This window comes from Furipterus horrens, unplaced genomic scaffold, assembly GCF_987537825.1.
Source record: "Furipterus horrens unplaced genomic scaffold, mFurHor1.1.pri manual_scaffold_15, whole genome shotgun sequence".
In the NCBI taxonomy this organism is placed as follows: Eukaryota; Metazoa; Chordata; class Mammalia; order Chiroptera; family Furipteridae; genus Furipterus; species Furipterus horrens.
The window spans coordinates 6,606,821-6,630,938 of record NW_028327185.1 but is presented as its reverse complement, the minus strand read 5'-3'; the positions used below and the strand labels follow the sequence as shown (position 1 = coordinate 6,630,938).

The window sequence follows — 24,118 nt, the reverse complement described above, 5'->3', positions numbered from 1 at the left end:
AAGGCTAAGGGTAGGACAGCGCTGTCCTCGCAGCCTCGTCCTCTGGAGCAGCTGCCGGGAAAGGAGCCTGCAGCGTGCTCAGAGGAAGGGACCACGAGGAAAGCCCCCGACAGGCGCTGCCAGCCAACGCCGCACTGAGCCTGGGCGATGCGGGAGGGATGGAAGTGGCACTCCTGGGCAGAGGGGAGGCCGTGCTAAGGCGTGGGCTGAGAGGCGAGTGTTTGGGAAACTACACGGAATAGAAAGGGGAGGCTGAGACCAGGCAGTGGCAAGACTTTAAGGCCTCCTGCGTTTCATCCCAGGAGTAATGGGAAGTCAGTGAAGAAACGCCATTGGATTGGCATGTTATCAATTAGATGAACATGTTACCAAGCTCACAAATGTGGTCCTGAGGACAGTGTTCTGCTCAGTTTTCAGCTGATCTCAGTCGGAGGTGAGCTAGGGACTGTGAGAGCTGGAGCGGATGGAAGGCGGGCCGGGAGGCGGAAGGAGAAAGTGGACCCTCGGGTGACGGCCAGGTTTCAAGAAGAGAAAATGTAGCAAACGAACAGACTGGGGGGGCAGGAGGTTGGGATTAGGGTCCACACACTAATTCAACAGGCCTTCATGGAACATCTGTGATCACTGTGTTGTACAAGTCATACTGAAACTGTGAGAAGAGGCATCCTTGTGGACAGGCCATGATGGCCATCAGACACTGAAAATGGAAAGTGTCCCTTCCGTCTAAGTTTTTGTTCTGACTGACTGAGCACATGACAGCGACATGGTGGTTGGGGCATCTAGCTACATGTTACGAGCTGGGATGTAAATAGGAAACCGTGCCATTTAAAACCCATGGAAAAATATCTCGCATTAGGACAAGGATCCTTGAGGACGAAGAGCTGATCTTAGGGGAGTCTGCTTTCCCGGTATCGTTAAGAAGAGCGCGCAAGGCACACAGAGGTCACAGAGGAGAATGGGATGCCACCGGGAGAAAAAAGACAAACAAAAGGACCAGAGATTAGGAGGGAAAGAATTTAGGTGGGGACCCACCCACAGCCAGCCTTGAAATCTATATTGAACCCAGCAAGAGTGGGAAAGGAATTTTAGATTTTTAACAGAACACCATTCAGCTTTACAAGAAAGTTGCGGATACCGTGGAGTGCCTGTTCCCATACTCCCCACACCCAGTCTTCCCTGTTATTCATATCGGACCTTACTCTGGCTCATCTGTCGGAATTCATGAGCCCATGTTGACACATGATTACAGCAAGTCAATACTTGATTAGCATTCCCGTTGTTTTTATTTAATATCCTTTTTCTGTTCCAAGATCCTATTCAGCATATCATAGTATTTTTAGTCAACAACTTACATTTTGAAAAGATAAACCTGGTTGTTATGTAGAATATATTAGAGGGGGTAAATCTGAACTCAGAAAGATTAGAAGACCATTTACCAAAAATAAATAAATAAGTAAATAGTGCAGAGAGTCACAATCCTTTATCTGCAAATCTGAATTCTGAAAGCCGTGAAAAACTAATTTATTTGTGGCCAGACCTGATTTGACCTACATTTAATGTGGATATTCACTCATTTAATTGAAAAATTATATTAACGTCTTTGATTATAGAGCGCTACCTTAGACCCATCTTAGGCATTTTAGTACGTACCTTTCTAAAATTAGAAGAGTTCTGAATTTTAAATAAATTTTGATTCAAGGGTTTTAGAAAAAGAATTGTGACCCCAAGTTTGTATACTAAGGCCCTTCCTTTGAATTCGAGTTTTGTTGGTTGGGGCAGAGAGACAAGGAAAAAAATCATGAGTAGTTTGGACAGCTGAGAAGCAAAAAGATAAAGCTTCTGAAGTGTTTTTAATAAATATTCTAATGTCACTATGTAGAGAAGAGTGTGTATGAACTGTTTGTAAATAAGAAAATATGATTTTGATGCTCTTAGAAAGTATTTTCTTTTGTTAATACTTGTGTACGATAGGGGGCTTCATACGTTCTCTTAAATTTAAGAAAAGGTTCTAACTACTTCAGAGTTCCTTGGGAAATGTGTCCCTTAAATTCCTATAGATTTTGCTTATATTAATTTTTATTAAAAAAAATCAAACAAAAACTGCAATATTTTATATTCAGAAAATGTATATGGATTTAGATGTCATCTCTAATTTTAATCCTAAACTCGCAAATTAAATATTTAAAACAGATTGGGGTGCTTTTTAGGAAGTAAGGTAGGTTACAGCTTTCTACATGTTAATGGGAAACGTGTTATGATATAAAATATCAGCCGGGGCAGTTTTCTGATTGGTAAATTAAGAATTTTAGTAAAAGGAGAGTACGTGAGACATTTTAAAGAGCACCAGTTTTTTTTTTTTTTACAGGCCAAACCTCTTGTTCTTGTGGTTTTTTAAACTATATTATCACGAAATCACTGCTTCCGTTGGAACAAGGACTGCTTCTATTAGGACGGATAGGGACAGCTTCCTCATATCGTCTGGAATATCTTCTGCTGGTTATAATTTGTAGGTTAGTTTTGACTCTGTTTCCTATGTCGATCCTCAGTAGAAGTAATGAGAACCTGTTATGTTTGCACGCCCCTCCTTCATGTTGGTAATATTCTTTTTCTTGCTCAGTTTTTGCTCCGAGGGACCTTAACTTTGGATTCAACGGGCTGCTACCATTGTCAACTTTTTTCTCCCTTGCCAAGTAATAGAGTTGTTGTGACTTCTTCGGCGACGCCTCTCCCAGGATATTTGCAAACGTGCTCCTGAAGGGCAGTTTCGTCCCAGGCCCTCGTATATCGCGCGCTGAAGGAAGTCTTAGGCTGCTCTTGACGGAGACGCTCCCGTCTTCTCGAGCAGCGGTGCTCCCAGCTCAAGCCGACTGGCCTGGCACGAGGCAGGCGCGGTGAGCGTGTGATGAAAGCGGATCATAAAATGCATCCATTATGTCGGCACCTTGTTGCAGTCACATCTGGCTTACAGTCAGGGTCCCGTTAGATTCCTGTGGTTTTCTGTGCCAAAAGTAATACGCTCTGTAGTGAATGGAACCGGGATCCTCACCGTTGGATTAAAATAAATCATCTCGTTTTCTTTCAGATCTCTGTCAGGCTTAAGTTCCATCCCAGAGCTGCCATGTCGCTTTACAATTTTACGACCGAGAGATCAATTGTTCTTCTGATCTTTTTTTTTTCTTCTTCTCTCCCCTCACTGCAGCGATTCCAGCAGTCTCAGCAGCACTGATGCTGGGTTGTTTACCAATGACGAGGGAAGGCAAGGTACTGACATGTCATTTTTTTCTCTTTGGAAAAATGTCTTCATTGTAACATTGCGCTTATTACTAATTATTCCCTGTGTTGACGACTGCAATCCATTTCCCTCACACACGCTCCTTAGTGGACTGGGGTTTAGTTCTCTGATGTGCTAGGGAAGCATCCTGCCTTCCTGACCTGAAGTAATTGATTTATCTCCAGAAGCCAGCCTGTGGAGCTAATGATGTTCAGGAAGGATTATCTTCCTTGAGAAAGCTTTGCATGCCTCAGTCTTCTCTGTTTTGATTCTTCTAGCAAGTTCCCAAGACGCTGGTTCTCTGTCTCCACCTGATTTCAAATGTATTTAATTCTGTTTAAGCATTTATAAGGTGGATTTGCAAGGCATTTGTCCTTTTCCTTTAGTTGTGACATTTAGCCATCCTATCCAGTTTGTGATTAGACAGTTTTCCCAAGTTCTATGTTGTAAACGATTTAAACAGTAATGTTTTGCAACGTAGGTATTTTTTAATCTTTGGAATTTGTGAAGTTTTTTTGTACTTGAGCATGGCATTATTTGAGACTACCTGTTCTGGAAGAAAATATGAAAACCTAATATGGGGACGGCAGGCCTGCATGCAAATAATCACAAATGTTAACTTCATTTCTGAAGAACCTTTAGACGGAATTAGTAAATTCCAAGGGAAACAACAAAATTGTTTTCAATTATTATTAAATGATCATGTGTGGCTTACTTATGAACCATCTGTCCTGGATAAATAGGGTGTGACTTTTTTTAAAGGCCATAGACTTTTTAAGCTTGAGACTTTGCTGAAATGTGGTAGAACCTTAGGTCTAAGATATACCTAAATTCTTGTTAAAATACATGTCTCCCCAAAGTTATAAATTTTAAAAAAAATTTAAAAAAAATTTGTTAAGCCTATTGATCTCTGGAAAACATTGAGTACCTCAGAATGATATGCTAACATTTATTGCGAGTTTATTATATTTCACATTGCTAAGTGCTTTTTTTTTTACATTAAATTACTTTAAGTTCTTATTTAATTCTTAACACATCCCTATGAGATTTCTTTTTTCTTTAAGATGGTGAAACCTAAGCTAATAGAATTGAAGTAACATCCCAATGTTAGAAAACACTAGATAGAATTGAAGTAACATCCCAATGTTAGAAAACACCAGAATTCTAATTGGTCTGTCTAACTTAAGAGCCCAAGTTCTTAATCTTTAGCTCATTGGTTTCCCTATTAAGAATAAAGTTATGTAGCACATCAAAACTAAAATAACATTATTTTTCTATAACAATGCTGTCTTAATTGGACTTAAGATCTAGGCTAGTCAGTTTCCAGGGACTTCCTTTCTTTTCCTATGCTTATACCTTATCTGAAATTTTAATATAAAAATAGGTAATGGTACAGGAGACTGGACTTGGTGCGGAGAGCACATAATGCAACACACAGATGATGTGTTACAGACTGTACAGTTGAAATTCATGTAATTTTATCAACCAATAGCACCCCAGTACATTCAATAAAAATTTGAAAAGAAAACAAAACAAAAAATCAGTAAAAGTACTGATGTTTATATGCTTTTGTAAAAACTAATTTTATTAAATCCTCGACGGAAATAAATTGGCGGTTCCAGTTTTCCAAATGCTTTGAATTTTCCGCTCCCTCATAATTTGAAATATAGCTACTTTCCATAAAATCATTTTCAATCAAAGCTTGTGATTTCTTTTAGTTTGCATCTTAAGATATTTGTGATGAAAGATTGTGGAAATCGGAACTCTTTTTCTAAAGGGAAAAAGTTGGTGTCTGTTGTGCTAACCCTCTTAGAAATACGAATGAGTAGTTTTCTGAGAACCACAAAGGAGGCTTTAATGAATATCAGATCGTATTCAAGACGCTCTTTTCCTCTATCTGCCTTCTTGTGTTTTTGTCTCTCTATCCAGCTTTTTATTGTTCCTTTTTTAACACTACCCAACACAGCTGGTGCCCACGGCAGGCGCATGTCCAGCTGAATCTCGCCGTCACCCTTCCCCCACGGTTTCTGTCATGTGTGCCCTCCAACCTGCTATCACAGTCTGCTGTTGCCAGACACCTTGTTCTAGTCCAGGACAGGCTCTTTGTAAACTCTGTGGGGCTGTCACTTTTCATTTCAGATCAACTTTTTCACAACCATTTCTTAATGAACTTAATCAGATTAATTTCATTTAGTCACATCTGTTCATGATTGTTTCCCCTTTTACACTCCATAGAAATCATGAAATGAAGCTAATCTACACCATTATCAGCTGCAAAGAACACGCTGTACAGTTTTATACCTTTTAATTCCCAGCAGGCAGTTAAGGATTGTTTCTCCTTAATGTGGAAAGGGTAGTAACTTAAACAGATTTCCCTACAGTTTTTGCCAAAAGATTAACCAGTTTATTAGAACATAACATTTTACGTTTTTTGTTGATATTGTTAAAAAAGCATTTCTTGCCCTGACCGGTGCAGCTCAATTGGTTGGGTGTCGCCCCGCAAAGCAAAGTGTGGCAGTTTGATCCCAGTTGGGGCACGTGCCTGGGTTGCGTTCTGTCCCCAGTTGGCTGGTGTGTGCCCAAGAGGCGACCAGTCCATGTTCCTCCCTCACATGATGCTTCTCTCCCTCCCTCCCTCCCTCCCTGCCCCTCTCTCTAGAACTGCAACAGGCTAGCAAGCAAAACCGAGACATTTCTTAAGTGAAACTGTGGGGCAGAATAAGAGGTTTTTTTCTCTTCTTTAATAGACTCTATATGATTGCCAGATAAAATACAGGGTCCCGGGTTGAATTTGAGTTTTATATCAATAACAAATTATTTTTTGAGTAACCAAGTATTTTTTAAGTATATCCCACGCGGTATTTTGACATACTAAGAGCACTGTATACAGGGTGGGGCAACAGTAGGTTTACAGTTGTTAGTATAACACATGAAACACAGGGTTTATGCTTGCATTATTATTTATTAATTATTGTATTATTTTCCATACGAACAACTGTAACCCTGCCTTTGTCCCACTCGGGGTTTCTATTAAAAATTGTCTGAAATTCCGATGTAATTGCTGTCTGGTGCTCTGTAAGCCCGAGGGCGGCCCCTGCGCGCACGGGGGTGGTCACGCCCGCTCTCCGGGGGCTTCTGTGTCCGCGCAGGTGACGACGAGCAGAGCGACTGGTTTTACGAGAAGGAGTCCGGGGGCGCGTGCGGCATCACGGGCGTCGTGCCCTGGTGGGAGAAGGAGGACCCGGCCGAGCAGGACAGAGCGCTGCCGGACCCCGTCTTTGAAAGTATCTTAGCGGGCTCCTTCCCCCTTATGTCGCATCCTGGGCGGAGAGGTCAGTAGTGTGTCCTGCCCGGTGGGGGGCGGGGGGGCTGGGGAGGGGGTGTGCGGTCGGCCCGGGGGCGGCCAGAGGCGCTGGGGGAGGGCGGCTCCCGTGGAGACGGAACACGCGTTCCCTCCTGCCACGCACTTTGTAGTGGTCTGACTGTTAGGGTCTTCTCCGCTCCAGGGGTCGTGGAGTCTCCTAAACCGGGTGCTTTGCTTTTCCAGGTTTCCAAGCTAGACTCGGTCGCCTTCACGGGATGCCTTCTAAGAATATTAAAAAATCTGGAGGGACCCCCACTTCAATGGTAGGCATGCTTTTTGGCTTGCTTTTTGGCATGTTTGGAAATGTAATCTTTCCTATGGAATAAAAAGCCACATCCTCGTCCGTGATTCATATTCTAATGTTATACTTAAAAACAATCCATTTTTTTGTAGGCTACAAACTGGACCCGTGAGATTCCCCTATAAACCAAATCTGCTAATGCTAATAAATTAGTTACGTTTTGAACATCTGGGGAATGGCACTCGAGGGACCCTGGCTCCTGTCCTCTCCCCCCGGAGGAATGGCACTGAACTGAGAGCCTCTTTGATGCAAAGATGGGGCTGTTTCTGCTGGAGGACTGGTATTCTTCCTCTAGACAGAAGTGAACCTGGCGGGGCGGGGGCGAGCTTCCTAGGGATCTAGGCCGGCCCAGGGTGGGTAGAAACTACTGTACATTTTATATATTTTTCTCTTTTATGATTTTTTTTACACTGAAACCAATTATGTATCACTTGCTTTGCCAAACTGCTCACAAAAGGTAGAAAATGAAAACTGTCCAGATACCACCTAAGTATTCCTTACTGTTTATATTGTGACTGGTGAAGAACTAATTTTTACATGATCTGACGATTGTAAATAAAAAAACACAATGCATTAACATTTATGGTTCATTTTTAGAGAAATCTTATATAACCAGCATTATTTAAAATACTTGCATTTTACTCAGGGTATTTTAACAAGGGCTAAGATCAGTAGTGGGTAAGGTTGCCGATTTTTGCGAGAGTTTGTATTTTGTTTAAATTTGCTTTCTACTTGAATAATCTGCTCTGTATCGCAAACCATTGTATTTTATACCACACTGTTCACTGTACAGCGAACGCCAACCTCGTTTTAAACTAGCCACCGTGCTAACTGGTGTGTGCTGGTCGAATCATTTACTGTTACCGTTCAGTTATGTGTTTTGTCTGAGACCTGAAACCAACCCAGACGATCACTTTGCTTTAGAGCTTATTGAACGCATGTGAAAACTGCTATTTCAAACAAATACTGTATGACTCTGAATCCCTTTGTCATGTTTAAAAGAGAGAGCGGCGTGCTCAATTCTTGGAGTGACAGACAGACTGTATGTGTCATGGAGTCAGGAATCCTGGCAATGAGCTCATTTTCGCCAAGCAGAGGGAAATGTCACATTTCTGTTGCTAGGATAATTTAGACACTATACTGCGTGCAGGCCATTGGAGTTTTCTGCAGAATGGTTATATTAAAATGATCAATATTTTTATTCAGTTCCAATAATTGATGAAAACTGTGATTTACTACATGTATTTTTATATCATTGTATGGATTGTTAACTCGTCATTTAATGGCTAACTTAAATATGAAGCTTGGAAAAGAAACTTAAAGTTGACATTTCCTTGATGCTGAGTTTTTACAGTCTGGAAGATTCCAGCCAAGGTATTAACTGGGAGTGCGTGGCATCTTTTAGATGGCTTGTCTAAACTGGGAGATGAGAACTGGTCCAGTGCAACTTTGAGTCTCTTTACCTTTGCATATTTTAGAGGTACAATAATGTGGTGCTGGGTAATTGTAAGTCAGCTTTTCTGTGCTAAGCCTTTTGTAGTGAAGAGTCCTGATTTCTCCCCCTGAATCATACAAATGCTTTTATTTTGTATAATGACTGTCTTTTGCATCTGAACATGTCACTTTAAGACCTTGGCCTATGAACTTTGCCTTACCAATCGTGAACCTGGATGAATGCTTTCTAGTTCTTGGTTCGGTTTTACCTATTTTTATTTTTGGTTCACTGCTTGCTTGAACATAGCTGGGATTTGTAGCCAATTTTCTAGGCTTATTGCAATCTCGCCGTGGGATTTTATAGAAGCTATTAGAACTGATAGGCTAGCTTCATGGTACTGGTGATACATGGCCTGACCATAGGAAAAGCTGCCTTTCCTCTCTCAATTGTAAAAAGGTGATTAAGCTTCACTTGATGGAGATACACCCTCTATGTGTGTGTTTATCATGAAGTCGGTGCGTTAGGCCATAAACCCTTGTCCTGCTCTATATGTTTTCTGTATTCTGAATTTTACTGAAGACAATGGGCTTTTTCAGGTTTCTTTTTCTCAACCCTGAATTGTCCTTGTTTGGATTTTTAAGTACTGTATTTTTTTTCTTTTTTCAATAAAATATCTGACTTGGGCAAGAAAGGTAAGAGTTCCAATTTGTGCTGATATTTCAAAGCCCCTGGGCCACGCTTTGGTTCTGGTCGCTGCTCATGCTATCCATGTTATTTCAAACAATCTAGTTTTAAAAATCACCATCTCACAAAACAGTCACCATTCGGCAGTATCCCTGACATTCAGTAATAAGGAATGAAGTTTAATTCCTTGGATTTTCACATTGGAAAGCCACATTGCTTTTAAGAGATTAATTTTCCGGGCAACACAGGGAAACACATGTCGCTGCAACCTATTAAAAAGAATGGCAACAAAGGGTTTGGTTTTAAACAGATGAGGGATCCCTGCCCAAGGTCTTTGAAGGAAATGGCAGGAGCCTCTTTGACTGAAATGCTAACGCAGACATTCGGAGGGGGGCTTTCTCTTAGAGTTCTCGCTATTCACCGTAGCTGTGCCCTGCAAGCGCTGAGTTAGCAAATGCTGACGTTGCTCTTAAGGGGAGAACGGGGCTGGGGTCCTATGAGCCTCTGAGCACGACATCGTCATCGGTCAGTCAGCCCAGAGCCCTGTTTTACGTGTGTCTGTTTTAAAGACACCTTATTGGATATGGATTGCTGATTCATTAACACCCTCTAACTCACACTTGAACACAGCATATGTAACACACGTATCTTCTCCATAAAGCCCATCACGGCCTTCGTGTTCCAAGGACAGCAGCACTAGAGTGCTGTGGTCAGGGGCCATCTGAAACAGTGAGTCACCAACAAACAGCACAGAAGCGTGAGAAGAGTGACACCAAAACCCCCCAAAAGTCACTTGCTGACAACATCAGAGCTCCAGCAAGCAGGCAGAGGGGTGCCTTTTTTGACCCCCGTCGGGGACACGTCTGTGCATCGGTGGCTCCGAGTTCCCTGCTCTGCCCGTGCCCGTGAACGGCCCCGGAACGCGGTGCATATGATGTCGGGGCTACAGACTGGTTTCAGCCAGCGTGCAGACTTGCCAACAGGGAACCCGGGGGTAGGAATGAGCATCGACTCCGGTTAGGTTTGTTGGAAGCCAAGTAGAACATGCACAGGTTTTGAAGTTGGACCTCTGTGAATCTCCACTGCGGTTCTTCTTTTTACTTGTAATTATAATTTGAACCTTATTTCATCTCCCTCTCAAACAGAGACAAGCATTATGTTGCAGAAGTATCGCCAGGATTGAATGAGATGATGTTTACAGAGTGAGCCCAGCATTATTTGTCACACAGTGTAGGTTACATGAAGGACAGTCGTCGTTACCACTGGGTACATTAAACACAGAAGCTCATGACTGAGACATCACTTGTATCGCGGGTCAAAGTGTGGAACTTCAGACTTCAAAACTCCTGCTCGTAGTTTCTGTGTAATACGCCTCAATCTTTACAGCACTCTTACGTCACAGCCTTTTCCTTGTCTTTTACACCTCACTGAGCTGGCCACTGTCTTTAATATGGCCTGTGAAGAATAATTTTGAATTATTTTTAGTGAGAGCTACTGCATTCAATCTCAAAGCCTAATTGCAAACTAAAAAAAAAAACTGTTCTAAACACTTCTCCCCTCCTACCCCCAATTATTAACTTGTTCATTTGTAGAAAGTCTCATACTATTTAGGAGGTTTGGGTCCAGAGTCATCTGATTTGTAAGAATAATTTTGTCCAAGTACATGAAAGACTAATGCAGACCGAGTCCCAAGAATAGACGTTGAGAGGAATTAACTAACGCTGTCTTTCTGTTAGAATAAAACAAGTTTCCTGGAGCCCAGATAACCAGCCTTTAACATTCGCCTCTCTCAGGAGAATTAAGCAAAGGAAAATGCCAAGGGATATCCTGGGGCCATTAGCCAGACTCGGTGGGTGCACTTCAGAACAATAATCTTCAGAATAAGGATCCAGCCCAGAACCAGTGTGGGCGATACCTTGCTTACAAAGTGGCCCCGGTTAGTGTGACTTAGGCAGTGTTGCAGCTGCCAGGCCACCCTTGCTCCTTCCTGGGCTTCCGAATCAATCCATGCTTTCCGGGGAGATTATTTTTATCCTTTTTTTTTTTTTTTTTTAAGCTGATGCTCTTCCAATGGGTGTTACTTTTATCGAAGTTAGCAGTCATGTAGAAGTCTGCTGAAAGACCAGAAACCAAATGGGTCCATTTCAGTGTAACAGCTGGAATCCCGATTCCTGACCACGCTGACCACAGCTTTCCAGTGTCCACTGTGGTTGGGACTGCACGTGGCAGAAGAGTATCACTTTTGTTTGCAAAGCACGGTAGTAGTACCGGTTTTCCAGATTTTTTTTTTTTTTAACAAAAGGAAGTTTTCAAGTGCCACATATTTAACTGTTTTCATTTTCCCCTTTACATTTAGTCATAATGTATGTTCTGAAATTAATGTTATAATATTGTAATATTGTAACGGTCATTCTGCTTTTATGGCGACTTAAATATTTATTTCACAGGACAAGTCTACATTTTTAAAAATGCATGCCATGCCATGTTTTTATTTTTATTTTTATTCACTTTGGTATTTGAATGCAAATTTTTAGGTCATTCACTTTATTCGTCAGGAAAGACCTTGTTTTTAGATTTTCTTTTTTTAAGGAAATGATCTACAGAGTTTTTGATGTATCTCTTTAAAACACTGAATTTGTAAATACTTGAGGTTTCTAAAAATACTTCTAATAAAGAGTATGATTATTTTAAAACTTTTTTTGTATACTAATAAGCCTTGGAAATATGTTCTAAAATACTCTTTATTTTTTAAAGAAATGAAGACTGCTGACTGGTGGGCAGTTGACCCCACAGACACCCTGAGGACCCCTTTTCCTTTCTGTGCTTTACAGGGGGGGACAGTTCTGGAGGGCTCGTCGTTTTTCTTTTTTCTTTTCCCACCAAAGTGGAGGAAATGGAAATGTTGCAAGCATTTCACTTTCTCTGAAGATTCAACTCTGGCTTTCTGCCTTTTATGTTGCTGACAGAATTACTCTGATGGTCTATAAAACTCAGTTTTCTAATTTGCCTTCAGATATGTCAGGTATCCAATATCAGAAAAGTTCAAAATCAATGATGGGTGGAACACTTCCCAATAATATTTAACACGTGCTTTCTATACTGAAGTCACCTGCAAATCCTCCACCTGAAGGTCAGTGGGAACCACTGGGAATTCACAAGGAAGTCATAAACGACCAGGTTTTCCTGTGCTTGAGTGAGCAAGTGCCAGCCAGGTAGCTGTTGCCCGGTGTCCGGGCAGGGGGTTCTGGCAAACCAGGGACACCTGCCAACAGGTATTTATAAATATTTCAAGCCCCTAAAACTTGTACAGTTTTTGTTGTTAAGTCACAGTTGTCTAAAACATTGACCAGTACTTAATGGGGCAATAGGCAGAAGTCCGATGATTTCTTTATATACCGAAGAAGTGATGACTTGTGCTATTAACATAGCATCATTTTCTTAGAACCTCACATTTAAATCTGATCATTGGTGACAGGCAATTCACCATCACAGTGTTTATCTTTAAGTTGCAGTATTATCATAGGTAAATTTAATAGCATCTATTTGCCCTTTCTGAGGTCTTTCAGATTTGTATAGGTCTTGAAATGTGCAGTCTAGAAATAGCCTTTTAAAACGAAACAGTATTACTTAGATTTCTTCTCATTGTATGTCGTTTACCTATATTTTGATAGGCCCTTCCAGTGTTTGGGTCCACAACAACATTTTATAGGAGCATGTTACATCGTTTGGTAGGTGCATGAATGAGGACAGGTCACATTTGACTCAGAAACGTGCTGTCCCGCTAAATTGTGTTTTCAGCCGTGGATTTTGGGGTTCGGTTGCACACACGACGTGAGGAGGCTTAGGATGCCTGCCCTGCAGGAAGGGCTGGGGATACAACAGGGGCCCCTGCAGTGCCTTTCCGTGTGGTTAGTGAAACATGAACTGGGAAAGGAGAGAGAGGAGAGACCTGAGGTTTGGGAAGGAAGCACTGACCCTCCATGGGTAGCCCCCCTTCGGTTCACATTTTAGCTTCCTGGCGTCTCTGCCCTCCTCTTCTTGAATCTCATTTCCTTCCTCATCTGTCGTATGGGCCCCTTCTTTCCAATTCCATCGGGCCCTGCCCTCCTCTGCCTAGTGACTCATAAAGCTTACATTCTGATACTGCGATAGTCTCCTTCCTCTCTGGTCTCTCTTTTGGGTGGCTTTCCTGTGATCCCCATCACAGGCAGCTCCAAGCAAGCACTTCTAAACATGCTGAAATGTAGTTTTCACTGCTTTTACCATAAAATGCAGCTGTGCCCCTTTCCGTCCGCACTAGCTCCCCTAGATCCTCTGGCATCCCCTCCTTTCCAGCGGGCCCCTGTCCTCCCCTTGGCGCTGCCCCGTTCCGCCTTAGGCAGGCAGAGCGCCCCTCCTCCGACGGCTAGATTCCTCTCAAGTTCTGTACCTTTTCTTCGAAACCTTCCCCAGCCCTTCACACATCTTGAAATGCCGTTGCACCTACTGCCTCTGCCTCTCCTGCCCTCACGAAGAGGAACCTTTCGATGTGACATCGTCATACCTCTGCTTATGTTCATGTTATATCCCCAGCGCACTCAGCCCCCAGTGACAGAAACCCAGCTCCTAGCACATGGCATGGGCCCCATAACTTTTAAAATGTTCATAGGGCTTTCCTAGGAGTCCTCGGCGGGGTCCCACCGCCGTTAATGCCGCCGGGGCGATCCGAAGTACCACGCTTTCCCACCGAGAGCAGCGCCCACGTCCCTCGCTGCTTTTCATTGGCCTTGGGTGTGTCTCGGAACGGGAGAGCAGGTCAGACGGCAGTGGGGAGAACACTGGGAAGCTGACTGGGTGCCTCGTGTGCAGAGACCCACCTTCTGGCTGGGAGAGCCTTCGATGTTGTTCTCCGTAGGGGTTTCCCCCTTGCAGTGACCTAGTGAGTAACGTCCTGCCTCCGGGCACGCGCGGTGGGGTGGCGGACAGTGTCTGAATTCACGAGCCAGCAAAGCCGCGGACGGAACGCATCGCATGCAGACGTCCACTGCGTTCCCTTGGTGTTAGTCCGTGTACGCTCTGGGGCCCCCAGGCACGGCCCCTTTCCAGCTGACCATGGTCATATAATAACTTCGGTATTGCCAGTAAAACGAGGCTGTGTGTGGGAGCTGGGAGAAGTGTGTGATCCGCGGGTGACGTTCACTGGGAAGTCCTGGGCGATGTCCCTTCCATTTCCATTCCACACTCACCCGCCTGTGCAAATCCTGCACCCGTTACTCAGCACCCTGGGCTTTACGCTTTAAAAGTGTCCAAGAGGCTGTAAGTATTTACTCATTCTTCTGTTCGGCTGCATGATATTTTATTATGGTGTATTATGAAATAATTTATTTCCCGTATCAGCTTTTATTGTAGGTAACTACTATTAAAGGACAGACATATGTGATTACTATTAATTATATTAGCTAACACTTAAGAGTTCTTACTGTTTGCCTGGTGGCGGTTTAGTCTCTTTATGTACATTAATCCATTTAATGTTCAAAAGAAGCCTCCTGAGGTCAGTGCTATCTTCCTGGGGAGCAAACAAACGGCTTCACTGACTTGTTCAAGGTCATAGCTCGAAACTGGTCACGCCAGGATTTAAATCCCGGCCCTGTGACCCACTCCTCACGGACCTGGCTGTGAAGCTGTACAGCCTCCCCTTCAAGGGCAAAAATTCTATACACGAAGGGCAAAGCAAGCGCTCCATGGAGGAAGGGGCCCTTCCACACCCTCCCCCCACGTACACTTTCTGGATTATTTTATTTCTGGTAGTTAACCTTGATTTCATTTAGACACTATGACCACATATACCTACTTCCACAACAAGTGTCACCATAAACTTTGTTAAAAGTGAATTAAGATATGAATATGGAAGAAGGAATTAGACGTCCTAACCATGAATATGAGGCATCACTGCGTCTTGAGTGAATTACAGACTTGACTCATTTCTGGGCCATTTGTTTTATATTTAGATTAAATATATAGATAATTACTCATCTGACAGGTTACTTTATTACTCTGATGTATCTCAGAGTACCCCATGCAGTTATAGTGTGATTATTATAATTTGAATTCATTAACTAAAATGAATATTTTATATACACTAAAATTAAAAAATTGGAATTTGATTTTGTTTGAAGTCAGTTTTATGGTAGTTATTTTGATTTAATAACAATATACTTTTTAATTACAGTTTTTAATTATTCTTGTACTCACATGTAAATAGCAAAATGTTCTGTAATTATTCTAAATTATAGTTAGAAATATTAACTTCTCTAGGTTAGTCAATTCACTTTGTCTTGTGCCTCACTTTATGAAAAAATTATGAGTTAAATTTGTTTGAGGAACAAGTGTTCATCACATGAGGTACTAAACTTAAACTTTATTTTTACATTTATGGGGTATTAGCCAAATACCTAGCACATTCATATGTTCAATAATTGTTTTTCTATATAAGTCTAATTTTTGGTCTTGCAGTAGTGTGTGATTTAGATGGACGTTTAATAAACTGATCAGAGATTATTTGCACACTTATTAATATTTATTACCCGAAGTAATAAAATTAAAAGGTTCTAATCAAGTATCATGTTTTAGTTGTATTTTTAAATTCACTTTGGTTTGTATTTCAATAAGAATTGTATGCTTCTGATTCAAAGTAATTTTTACCTGCTTTCTGGTTAACACGGTTCTTTAGAAAGCAGACGTATTCCGGCTAGGTAATGCGTTTTATTTAATTTTATAGTTTTTATGATATCATATATTAGAGATTGCCAAAAATATAGAAAAAGTTTAGAGAACATTTTTGGAGTTGATGGATTACCCCTCTTGAAAGGGAAACAAAACACTAAATATTTCTAATCCTGCATTATTTACCGCATGGGTGGTTAAATGCTACTTTAAGCCCCATAAAATTAAAAGGGAGAAATCCGCCAACTGTAGCAGGAATTGGATTTAGGAAGAGTGGTACAGAGCCAAAATATTGCTACAGAATTAAATGTCAAAAATCTTCTTTAATGGTAGATATATAGTTCACAGTGCCTGGTTATGATTACTGCGTTTCATCTAAGTCACTGAAAGTTGCTCTCTCCTTTTCCATAAAACACAATGGGACACAAATCAGTTTTACTGTAGATGGATAACAATTGGAAAATAATGCATCTTCCTGCCCAATAAATTGTCAGTTATACCTTTTAACTAAAATCAATTCATCTTTCCAAAATTTATTGCAATTTCTAATAATAAATCTCCTCAAATGTTTATTCATTTGGTTTTTGATACATCTGTGCCACTTTTGCTATGGTCCAATGTTTTCTCTTTTGATTCATTGTAAATTAGAAAATCTCTCTGGAGCCAGTTTTCTAGTTAAGAAGTTAAAATCTATAACCTAGCACCTTTGTCACTCTCCTTTGTACATTTTACTACCCTTGAACTTGAACTTAAGTGCAATCCCAGTACATTCTTTTCAGGAGGAGATTAAAAGACTTTGCAGTGTGCCTTCCCGAGTAAGGGCCAGATTCGTAAAACTAGCATTTAGGAGGCTGTTAGGTGATTATTGCCATGATCCATTTTTGATACAAAAAGGGCTGGGGAGAGATATATGGGATAGTCTCATCATTTCATGTCTTTGTTACAAAGGAGAGTAAGTGCCCATTTGAATTAGTATCAGATATTGATTATATTGGGAGCCTGCTTTTATTTTCTATTGATAGCACTAACCCAGAAGTGGTATTCAAAGGGAGGGCAAATAATCCACCTATTCTGTGTCCTACATAAAGATCTTCCCCTTATTAATCTCCAGATATACTTTTTAAATCTCTCTAGGTACACGTTCAGATGGTTCTTTTAAATGTATCCTAAGTGTGAAATAAGATTGGGTTTTCACACACACTACGATTTGGAACGTAGTCATTATTATTTTTTAGTTGAATACACAATATATAACCATTTCTCTTTCTTTACTCTTAATATTGTCATTAGACTTAAATTACATTTTTCAAATATTGTATGACGAGGACAGACTCTTGTCATTTTAATTTCATGCCTTTCTTTAGTTATTCCACAGTGAAGTCAAATTGCTATGTCTTTTCTTTTTCCATCCTCACCTCAACTGTGCTTTTTATAGATGCTCATCAAATTTAAGAATGAAAATAAAAATCAGTTTACTTCCCCACAAATTTGATAAAAATACGTTTGCAACCAATATGTTCTAAGACTTGGCTTTATACTCTGTATATTCCATCAAGTAAAAGTGATTTTCAGAATGGATACTATTAGAAATAAAAGTGACATTAACTGGAATCAAACCTGTAACTCACAGGCAGATTTGAGTTGCTGCTGATATATGAGGCTACCTGATTAACTCAGCAGCTAAAACGGGTGATCTGTGTGGCCCGAAGAGCCACTGCAGAAGTCATTAAGTGGGCTAACTGCACAGTGAAGGGAACGGATGTTTTCTTAGATCAGACATGAACTTGGGTCGCACTTGTTCGTCAAAAAATAGTGCTTTTTTTTTGAAACTGAACTTAGTTTTTTGATCTGTGAATTCTTTACTATAAAGTATATTTCTCATTCGTACCTACAAACGTAATTTCTAAATTAACCAATTACAGGTTTTCCTAAAGTTAGCTAGCTGGAAAAGCTTTAAAAATAATCGCTGACTTATGTGTACTTTCTATTTTGATTTTCCTACAACATGAAATATGAAAATGAATCAAATTATGCTCTTTTAAATAAAAAAAAAGATAAACTGAACACTTATGCCTTTCTTTTATTACTGGTAGAACATTTTGGTGGTATTCCTCTGGTTTATAAAACATTGGTTAATGATACAACCCACTTCTCGCTTAGGAGTTTAAGGATTTTCACTATTACTGTCAGTTGTGAAGACTTCTTTAATAATAGTATAATGTCACAGCTGTCACCTGAGCACGGTAGGGTTCAGTTTTGTGAGGGACAGCAGGCCTGCCACACCCGTTTTTCAGAGGGGGACGTGAAGGCGCTGACTAGACACGTAACCAGTGTAACCCATCGCAGGCAGAGCCAGGTCGTTCTCCAGTTCCTGGCCCCACATACTTTTCTAGTTTCCTCACCTGCCTCTCTCATCGTTTAGTTGAAGGCGAATTCATCCTGGAGACGGACCTTTTGTTAATGTTTTAACACGAGTTTTAGGGGGCGCCAGGTCAATTTTACTATTTTCAATCAAAGTGAATGTTCTGAAGGAGGCCAGTTAGTCACCTACATATTTTCCCCCAGTTCTCTAGTTCGTCCCCTTGATTCTTGACCTAATGTAACTGCTCCTGGCTGCGTCTTTCTTTCTCTCCTTTCGTTCACACCGTCACCAACTGTTGTCAAGTTCTCTTGTGACTCCTGTCACCCGCTTGCCTTCTATCTTTCAGTCTGTTAATGCTTTATACTCGGCTGACAAACTGTGAACTCTTTGGCTTCCTGTTCTAGGCCTTTGCCATCAGCACCTCCACTAGTTTCTCCATCTGCTTGTCCCGAACCCCCTGGCTGATGGCCTTGAGGGTCCCCCTGCACATCCAGCTTCTGTCCCGCCGCTTCCAAGATTTTTACCTTCTGAAACATCACGCTTTTATGCCAGCGTGTGCAGACCTTGCCCACTGCGCAGGACGCATTTTAGTTAAAACTTTTTCTGGACGCTTCCCCACTGGACATCAGGGCTCCTGTCACTCAGAGGCCTTGCGCCCACCCCTCTGCTCCTTACAGAACTGCGTCTTAGCCACTTCTGCTGTGCGAGGAAAATGCATGGAGCTAGAAAGTCAGAACAACTCAGAAAGCCATGATTTACTGGCTGTGTGACCTTGATGGAATCCCTTTTGGAGTTTCCGTTTCCTTATCCCTAAATTAGGCACAGTAAAAGATAAGATGAAATAAGGGATGTAATAGGACTTTGTGAACTGGAAAGGGACCGCTTTTACTCATTTACTTCAGGAGTCCAAAGCTCAAATGCCTTCCGGAGCTGGGGTGGGGTGGGGGCATGGGAGGTTGGTAGGGAATGAGGGAGGGAGGGAGGGCGAGAGAGAGACAGACAGAGAGAGAGAGAGACAGAGAGAGAGAGTGTGTGTGTGTGGGGGGGGATGTAGCTGCAAATTAGAGAGGGCATCTCCTAGCTGCAGGTATTCAAAATCAAAACATTTTAAGATACTATGGTGGCCCAGAAAAGAAAGGACAGCACCGCCAACAACGCTGTTCAGTGGCCAGCTCCTGCTGCCCATCATCTGCCCCGTCCAAACCTCAGTGAGGGAATGGGATGTTTGCTTTTTACGCTGTGTTCCTGCTCAGCAAGCTGGGCTGCCGGGGGCCACAGTTCCCTCTTTGGGTCCCCTGTCCTCTTGTGAAAACCCCCGAGTCTGTGCTATGCACTCTTTCGCCTTAACTCCTTTTCAAATAGCGTCGACCACAGAGGTCCCACTGGGTGAACTGAATGGAGAGCTCAGGCATTTTACCCAGAAGGCGCTACCTCCTCTGCCTCTGCACGGCCGCTCAGGCTCCAGGGACCGGATAGCCCGGGGAGTCTGGTGCCTTTTCCACTCAGTTACTTTTCCTTCTGGTCCTTGGCAGTTGGCTAAAGAAACCTCCTGGGGCTGGAGATTTCGGGATTCTTTTCCCTGCAATCTGCAAAACCTGTGCTGGTTATTTCCTTATCTTTAGAGATTTAAATATGTTTTATTCAGTGTGTTAGAAGCCACCTTAAAAACTCACACTGAGGTATAATTAATTTTTGTATCTTTAAAAGGAAGTTATCTTAATTCAGTGTTAAGATAGAAACCAGAGACCCAAAGGACTCTAATGTGTCTGTACTTTTCTCTGTAGTTTTCTCATATTTACCAGCGAAATGACCATCTCTGCAATTATTGTATGAAAAGCCGGTGCCACGTGCCACGTGACCACCGACCGAATGAGCAAAACCAATGTGCTGTTTTACGAAAACGAAGTCAGACAGGAACGTAACTGTAACACTTGCTAATGTAACCTTGACTCTTAGAATAACTGAATACAAGTAAATGAAAGTTTCGTTAATTCGACCTTTATGATCTGAACGGTGCAGTACTTACATCAGGGAGGGAAAAGCATAATCGTTGGACTTTAATTAACTTCCCTAGAATATCTATCTAACAAGGAAAGGGCGCTCTCCTGTGAGGAGATACCCCTAAGACAAGTGAGAACCACCGCTGGCTCGGCAAGCTGCTTGGTGCAACTTTGTTTCGGAAAAACTTCCCTTCAAGTTTTTGGCATAGTTTTTTAGACTCTCTTTTGTTTGTTCATTTGTAAAGTAATTGGTTCTCTTCTGATTCAGAACTCGTGGGTGGGGCTCGAGACTGCGTCTCTAACAAGCTTCTGGGTAATACTGCTCCTGGTAGCAAAGCCTGAGAGGATATTTGGGGAAGGGATTATAATGGAGAAGCACGATAAGAGTGAAAGGAGAGAGATTCCTAAAGGAAATTTATACTCCAATTATAAAGAAATGATAGCAGCATGTGAGAAGCAGATCTCTTGGCTGGAATTCTTAAATAATTGGGAAAATTTGGCTGTGATAATATATACTTCCTAACCTTTTATTGTTTGCTATAGAACCTTTTTAGAAGTATAACATTTCCCGATTAGCTTTCAAATTTGTATGATCAGAGTTATGATCATTAGGTTTTTTTATCATTCTTATAATATCTGACAGGTAATATGTGGAAGATAGGGAAGTGAGGACATTCCCAATTTACTTAAATTCAGGGTTTAGATCTACAGTGTGATTTATCAAATTGAACTTATACACATGTAATAAATTTATTTAAGGAGATAAAGTTAAGCTGTATTCTTGTGCTAGCCTGTGGAAATCAGGCTTTCTTATGGAATACATTTCTAAATAAAACACATGGTGATTTCTGGTTTTATACCCTGAAAATGTATAAGATTATTGTAGCAAAAATGACGGAGGTATTTTGTACTTTTTTATACTCCAAATCTTTTGTGTATTTTCTATTTTGAACACATCTTAATTTAATACCCACATATGACCAGTGGCTACCATAGTAGACGGCAGAGTGAAAGCTTCCAACTGGACAGAGGATCCTGAGGTTAGAGGGTGCTCTTATTTCTTCTATTTTTCTCGTTGTGTTTGGAAAGAGCATAACTGCTCGCTAGTTGTATATAAAGATGGGACTTTTTATAAACAGCAGGTAGGTGGTGCCCTGGCTGCAGGCTTTGATGGATTCTCAGTGAGATTCAGCTGACCTGGTGCTTATAAATATGTCTCAGTAAATTTTGTAAACAGATTGCCTTACGCGTGCCATAAAATGTAGAAATTTTAATGACAAAAATGCAGTATTTGGCATTCACCTTTAGATGTTGGATGGCCCCAATATTATGTCTTAACATTCAAACTCTTGGTGATTTTTATGTGCTAGGTGCATAGATTTACTGCTGCAGTCTGAACATTTTTAAATTAAAATATATCTTTCATCCTGATTGTATTGATTTACACATCTCTGTGTCAATATTAAGTCAAGTGAATTTTTCAATAAGTTGAAAAGATCTGGCAGGGCAAGTTAAATTTATTAGATTTGCTAGAGGTATTTTCTTGACTGTGTTTGGCCATCTCTCTGCTTTTCTGTTGTTGATTAGAATTTTACTTTAAAAATAGCACTAAAATGTCAATAACACATTTTTATACCTCTTAGTATTTTTTTTGTGTGTGTGATCTTTCTCTTGAATGAATTGCCATTAGAAACCTTAACGTTAGCTGTTACATTCTTGGCATCCTTTGTTACTGTTTTTCAAAACAATATATTTTTAGTTCTCTTATATTAGTATAAAATATATTATTGTCTGAATTTTATTTGAATCACAAAACTAAGTCCTACTCCCTTATATACTTTTTTGTTTTCTTGGTAAATTGTAAGTTGAGGAGAACTTATACCTTTTAAAAAATCAGACTGTGAAGCAAGTTAACTTAGTTAATTGGAAATAAAAAAGTTCCATGAGGGTTTAATGGGCTTAATTCACCATAACTTTAAAGTATGCATAGGAATAAAGCATTTCCTTTTTGATATTATCGGTAAATTTTGGTTCCAGGTTTTGACTTCTCCAGAACATCAGTTATCATGTGCATACGATGGTTATCTACACTCACACACTAATATTACAGAAACTAGCAGCACCAGTGATGCTAATCAAAGCTCACCGACACACTCATTAGATTATACTTTCACGTAGATATTTTAGACTGGCATAAATATACTCATGTGTGTTATATATATACCCTCTAAAGTTCACTTTAAAAGGCAAAGGCTCTAATGAATATATCTAATATCTAAGTCTGTGAACTGTAGGTGACCACGTTTTCAAATATAAGCAATGGGTAGACGGATAAAAACTTTGCTATAAGAAGAAAATGGCAAAAAAATGGTACCAGAAACTTGAACCAGGATTTAATGAACTAATCAAGCTGTGGAGGAAATATTTCTATTTTAAACCCCCAAACTATTTTTTGTGTGTTGGGTGGTAATCCTCCCACCCTTAAATCTGCCTGATGCTTTGTAATTATTTTTCTCTGGGCAGAGCGAGGCTGTAGTATAAAGTCACTCCAGCTTTTATATAATAAATACTTGCACATGATGACTGGTACTTTTTATGAGGTCCTTGACCTTAACCACTTAGCACCTCCAAAGCACCATGTCACAAAACTGAATTTTATCTGTAGGCAAATTAACTGGTCCACTGCAACGGAAGTACAGCACTGCTATTTTATAACAGCAAAAGCTAAAAATTGAAGACCAGGCTGCGTTTCTTCCACAAGCGCTTCCATTCACACATCACAAGAACCATGGGACATGGCTGTCGCACCTCAGTCTCACAGACTGGGAGAGTAAGACGCAGGTTGAGTAACTCCCTCAAGGTCACGGAGCCAGAGCGAAGGGCAGGGCCCGGCCTCGACACCAGGTCTGTCTAAAGTCAAAGATCACGCCCTTAACTCTATTCTACTTCCCCCTCATGCCAGGGCAGTGTTTTAGTTTCCCAAGCAGTTTGAGTTTTATTATTTTTACTTTTTAAGAAAAGATATCATTTTCTAAAGGCAATTAGGGAATTTTCTGCCTTAAAATAGTAACGATTTAAAAAATATTTTATTTAATCTTCCAGGGGTCCTTTGTTTATAGACAGGTGCAGATTTCCATTCAATCCCTGCTAAGCTGTTGAATATATACTTGTATAAAATAGTACTGTATGTGAAAATATTTGTGCATTATCCAGTTAGCAAATGCATGATAATCTGTATTTTCTCAGACATGATATTAACAGTAGTTGGTCTTTGCACATTTCTGTTTTAGAATTTTTAAGAACTTTGTGCAGCAGAAAACAAAAAGCTTAGGATGCTCACGGCCTGCGATAGAGTCAGTCATCTGCTTAATCCTTCTCCCCGTCGCCTGTCAATTCCCATCTAATTCCACTTTAACAACAGTAATTGGCTGATGGAGTAGAAGATATAGATTTGTTTTCTTGATGACTCCCTGACTTTTTTCCTCTGGTAATACTAATAGAATTCCAAATCCGTGCCGGTGCGACCGTGTCATGAGTAGGTCAGCCATCATGTCAAGGCCCTATTGGAAACTCACAGCCAACATCTTAATTTAGACTTAGCGCTCCCCGTCACCTGTGTGTGCAATTGTAAGCAATTTTTCCACGTCTCAACTCTCCATTAGAGCAGAATTCATTTAGTTCAAAGCGGGGGAGTTCTGCCTCTGAATTACGTGCCCAGCTACAACCAAGTCAATAGAGTGGATAAAAATCTGGGAGCCCCCTCTCCGTGGGTATATACCTGTGCTTCTTTTTAAAAGTTGCATAGGTTGAACAAAAATCAGAAAACGCTTCTGCATTTTTTTTTTTTGCAACCAGCCTTTTATATAATTTGTGGTAATGACACAGGAATGGTTTTGCAGTAGTAAGTTCTTGGAAAGAATACTTTCACTTTAAATAGATGACAGAGTTATTACCAGCCAGTTTGTCATCACTGTTCCAATTTTATCTCATTACTTGTGA

The 24,118-nt window shown here is 40.9% G+C and overlaps 1 protein-coding gene across 4 annotated transcripts in view; it reads left to right on the top strand.

Annotated features, from left to right (window-relative positions):
• The window catches only part of GPATCH2 (G-patch domain containing 2), a 104,133-nt gene that overhangs the window by 10,783 nt on the left and 69,232 nt on the right, over window positions 1-24,118 (top strand). For 3 of the 4 annotated variants that reach the window (XM_090263420.1, XM_090263421.1, XM_090263422.1), the window contains exons 3-5: window positions 3,200-3,261; window positions 6,421-6,603; window positions 6,819-6,898. In XM_090263420.1, coding sequence (XP_090119546.1) covers window positions 3,200-3,261; window positions 6,421-6,603; window positions 6,819-6,898 — 325 coding nt within the window. Of the gene's footprint in view, window positions 1-3,199; window positions 3,262-6,420; window positions 6,604-6,818; window positions 6,899-7,028; window positions 9,063-24,118 lie in introns of those variants that run through there. The other variant, XM_090263423.1, reaches the window with a different exon arrangement.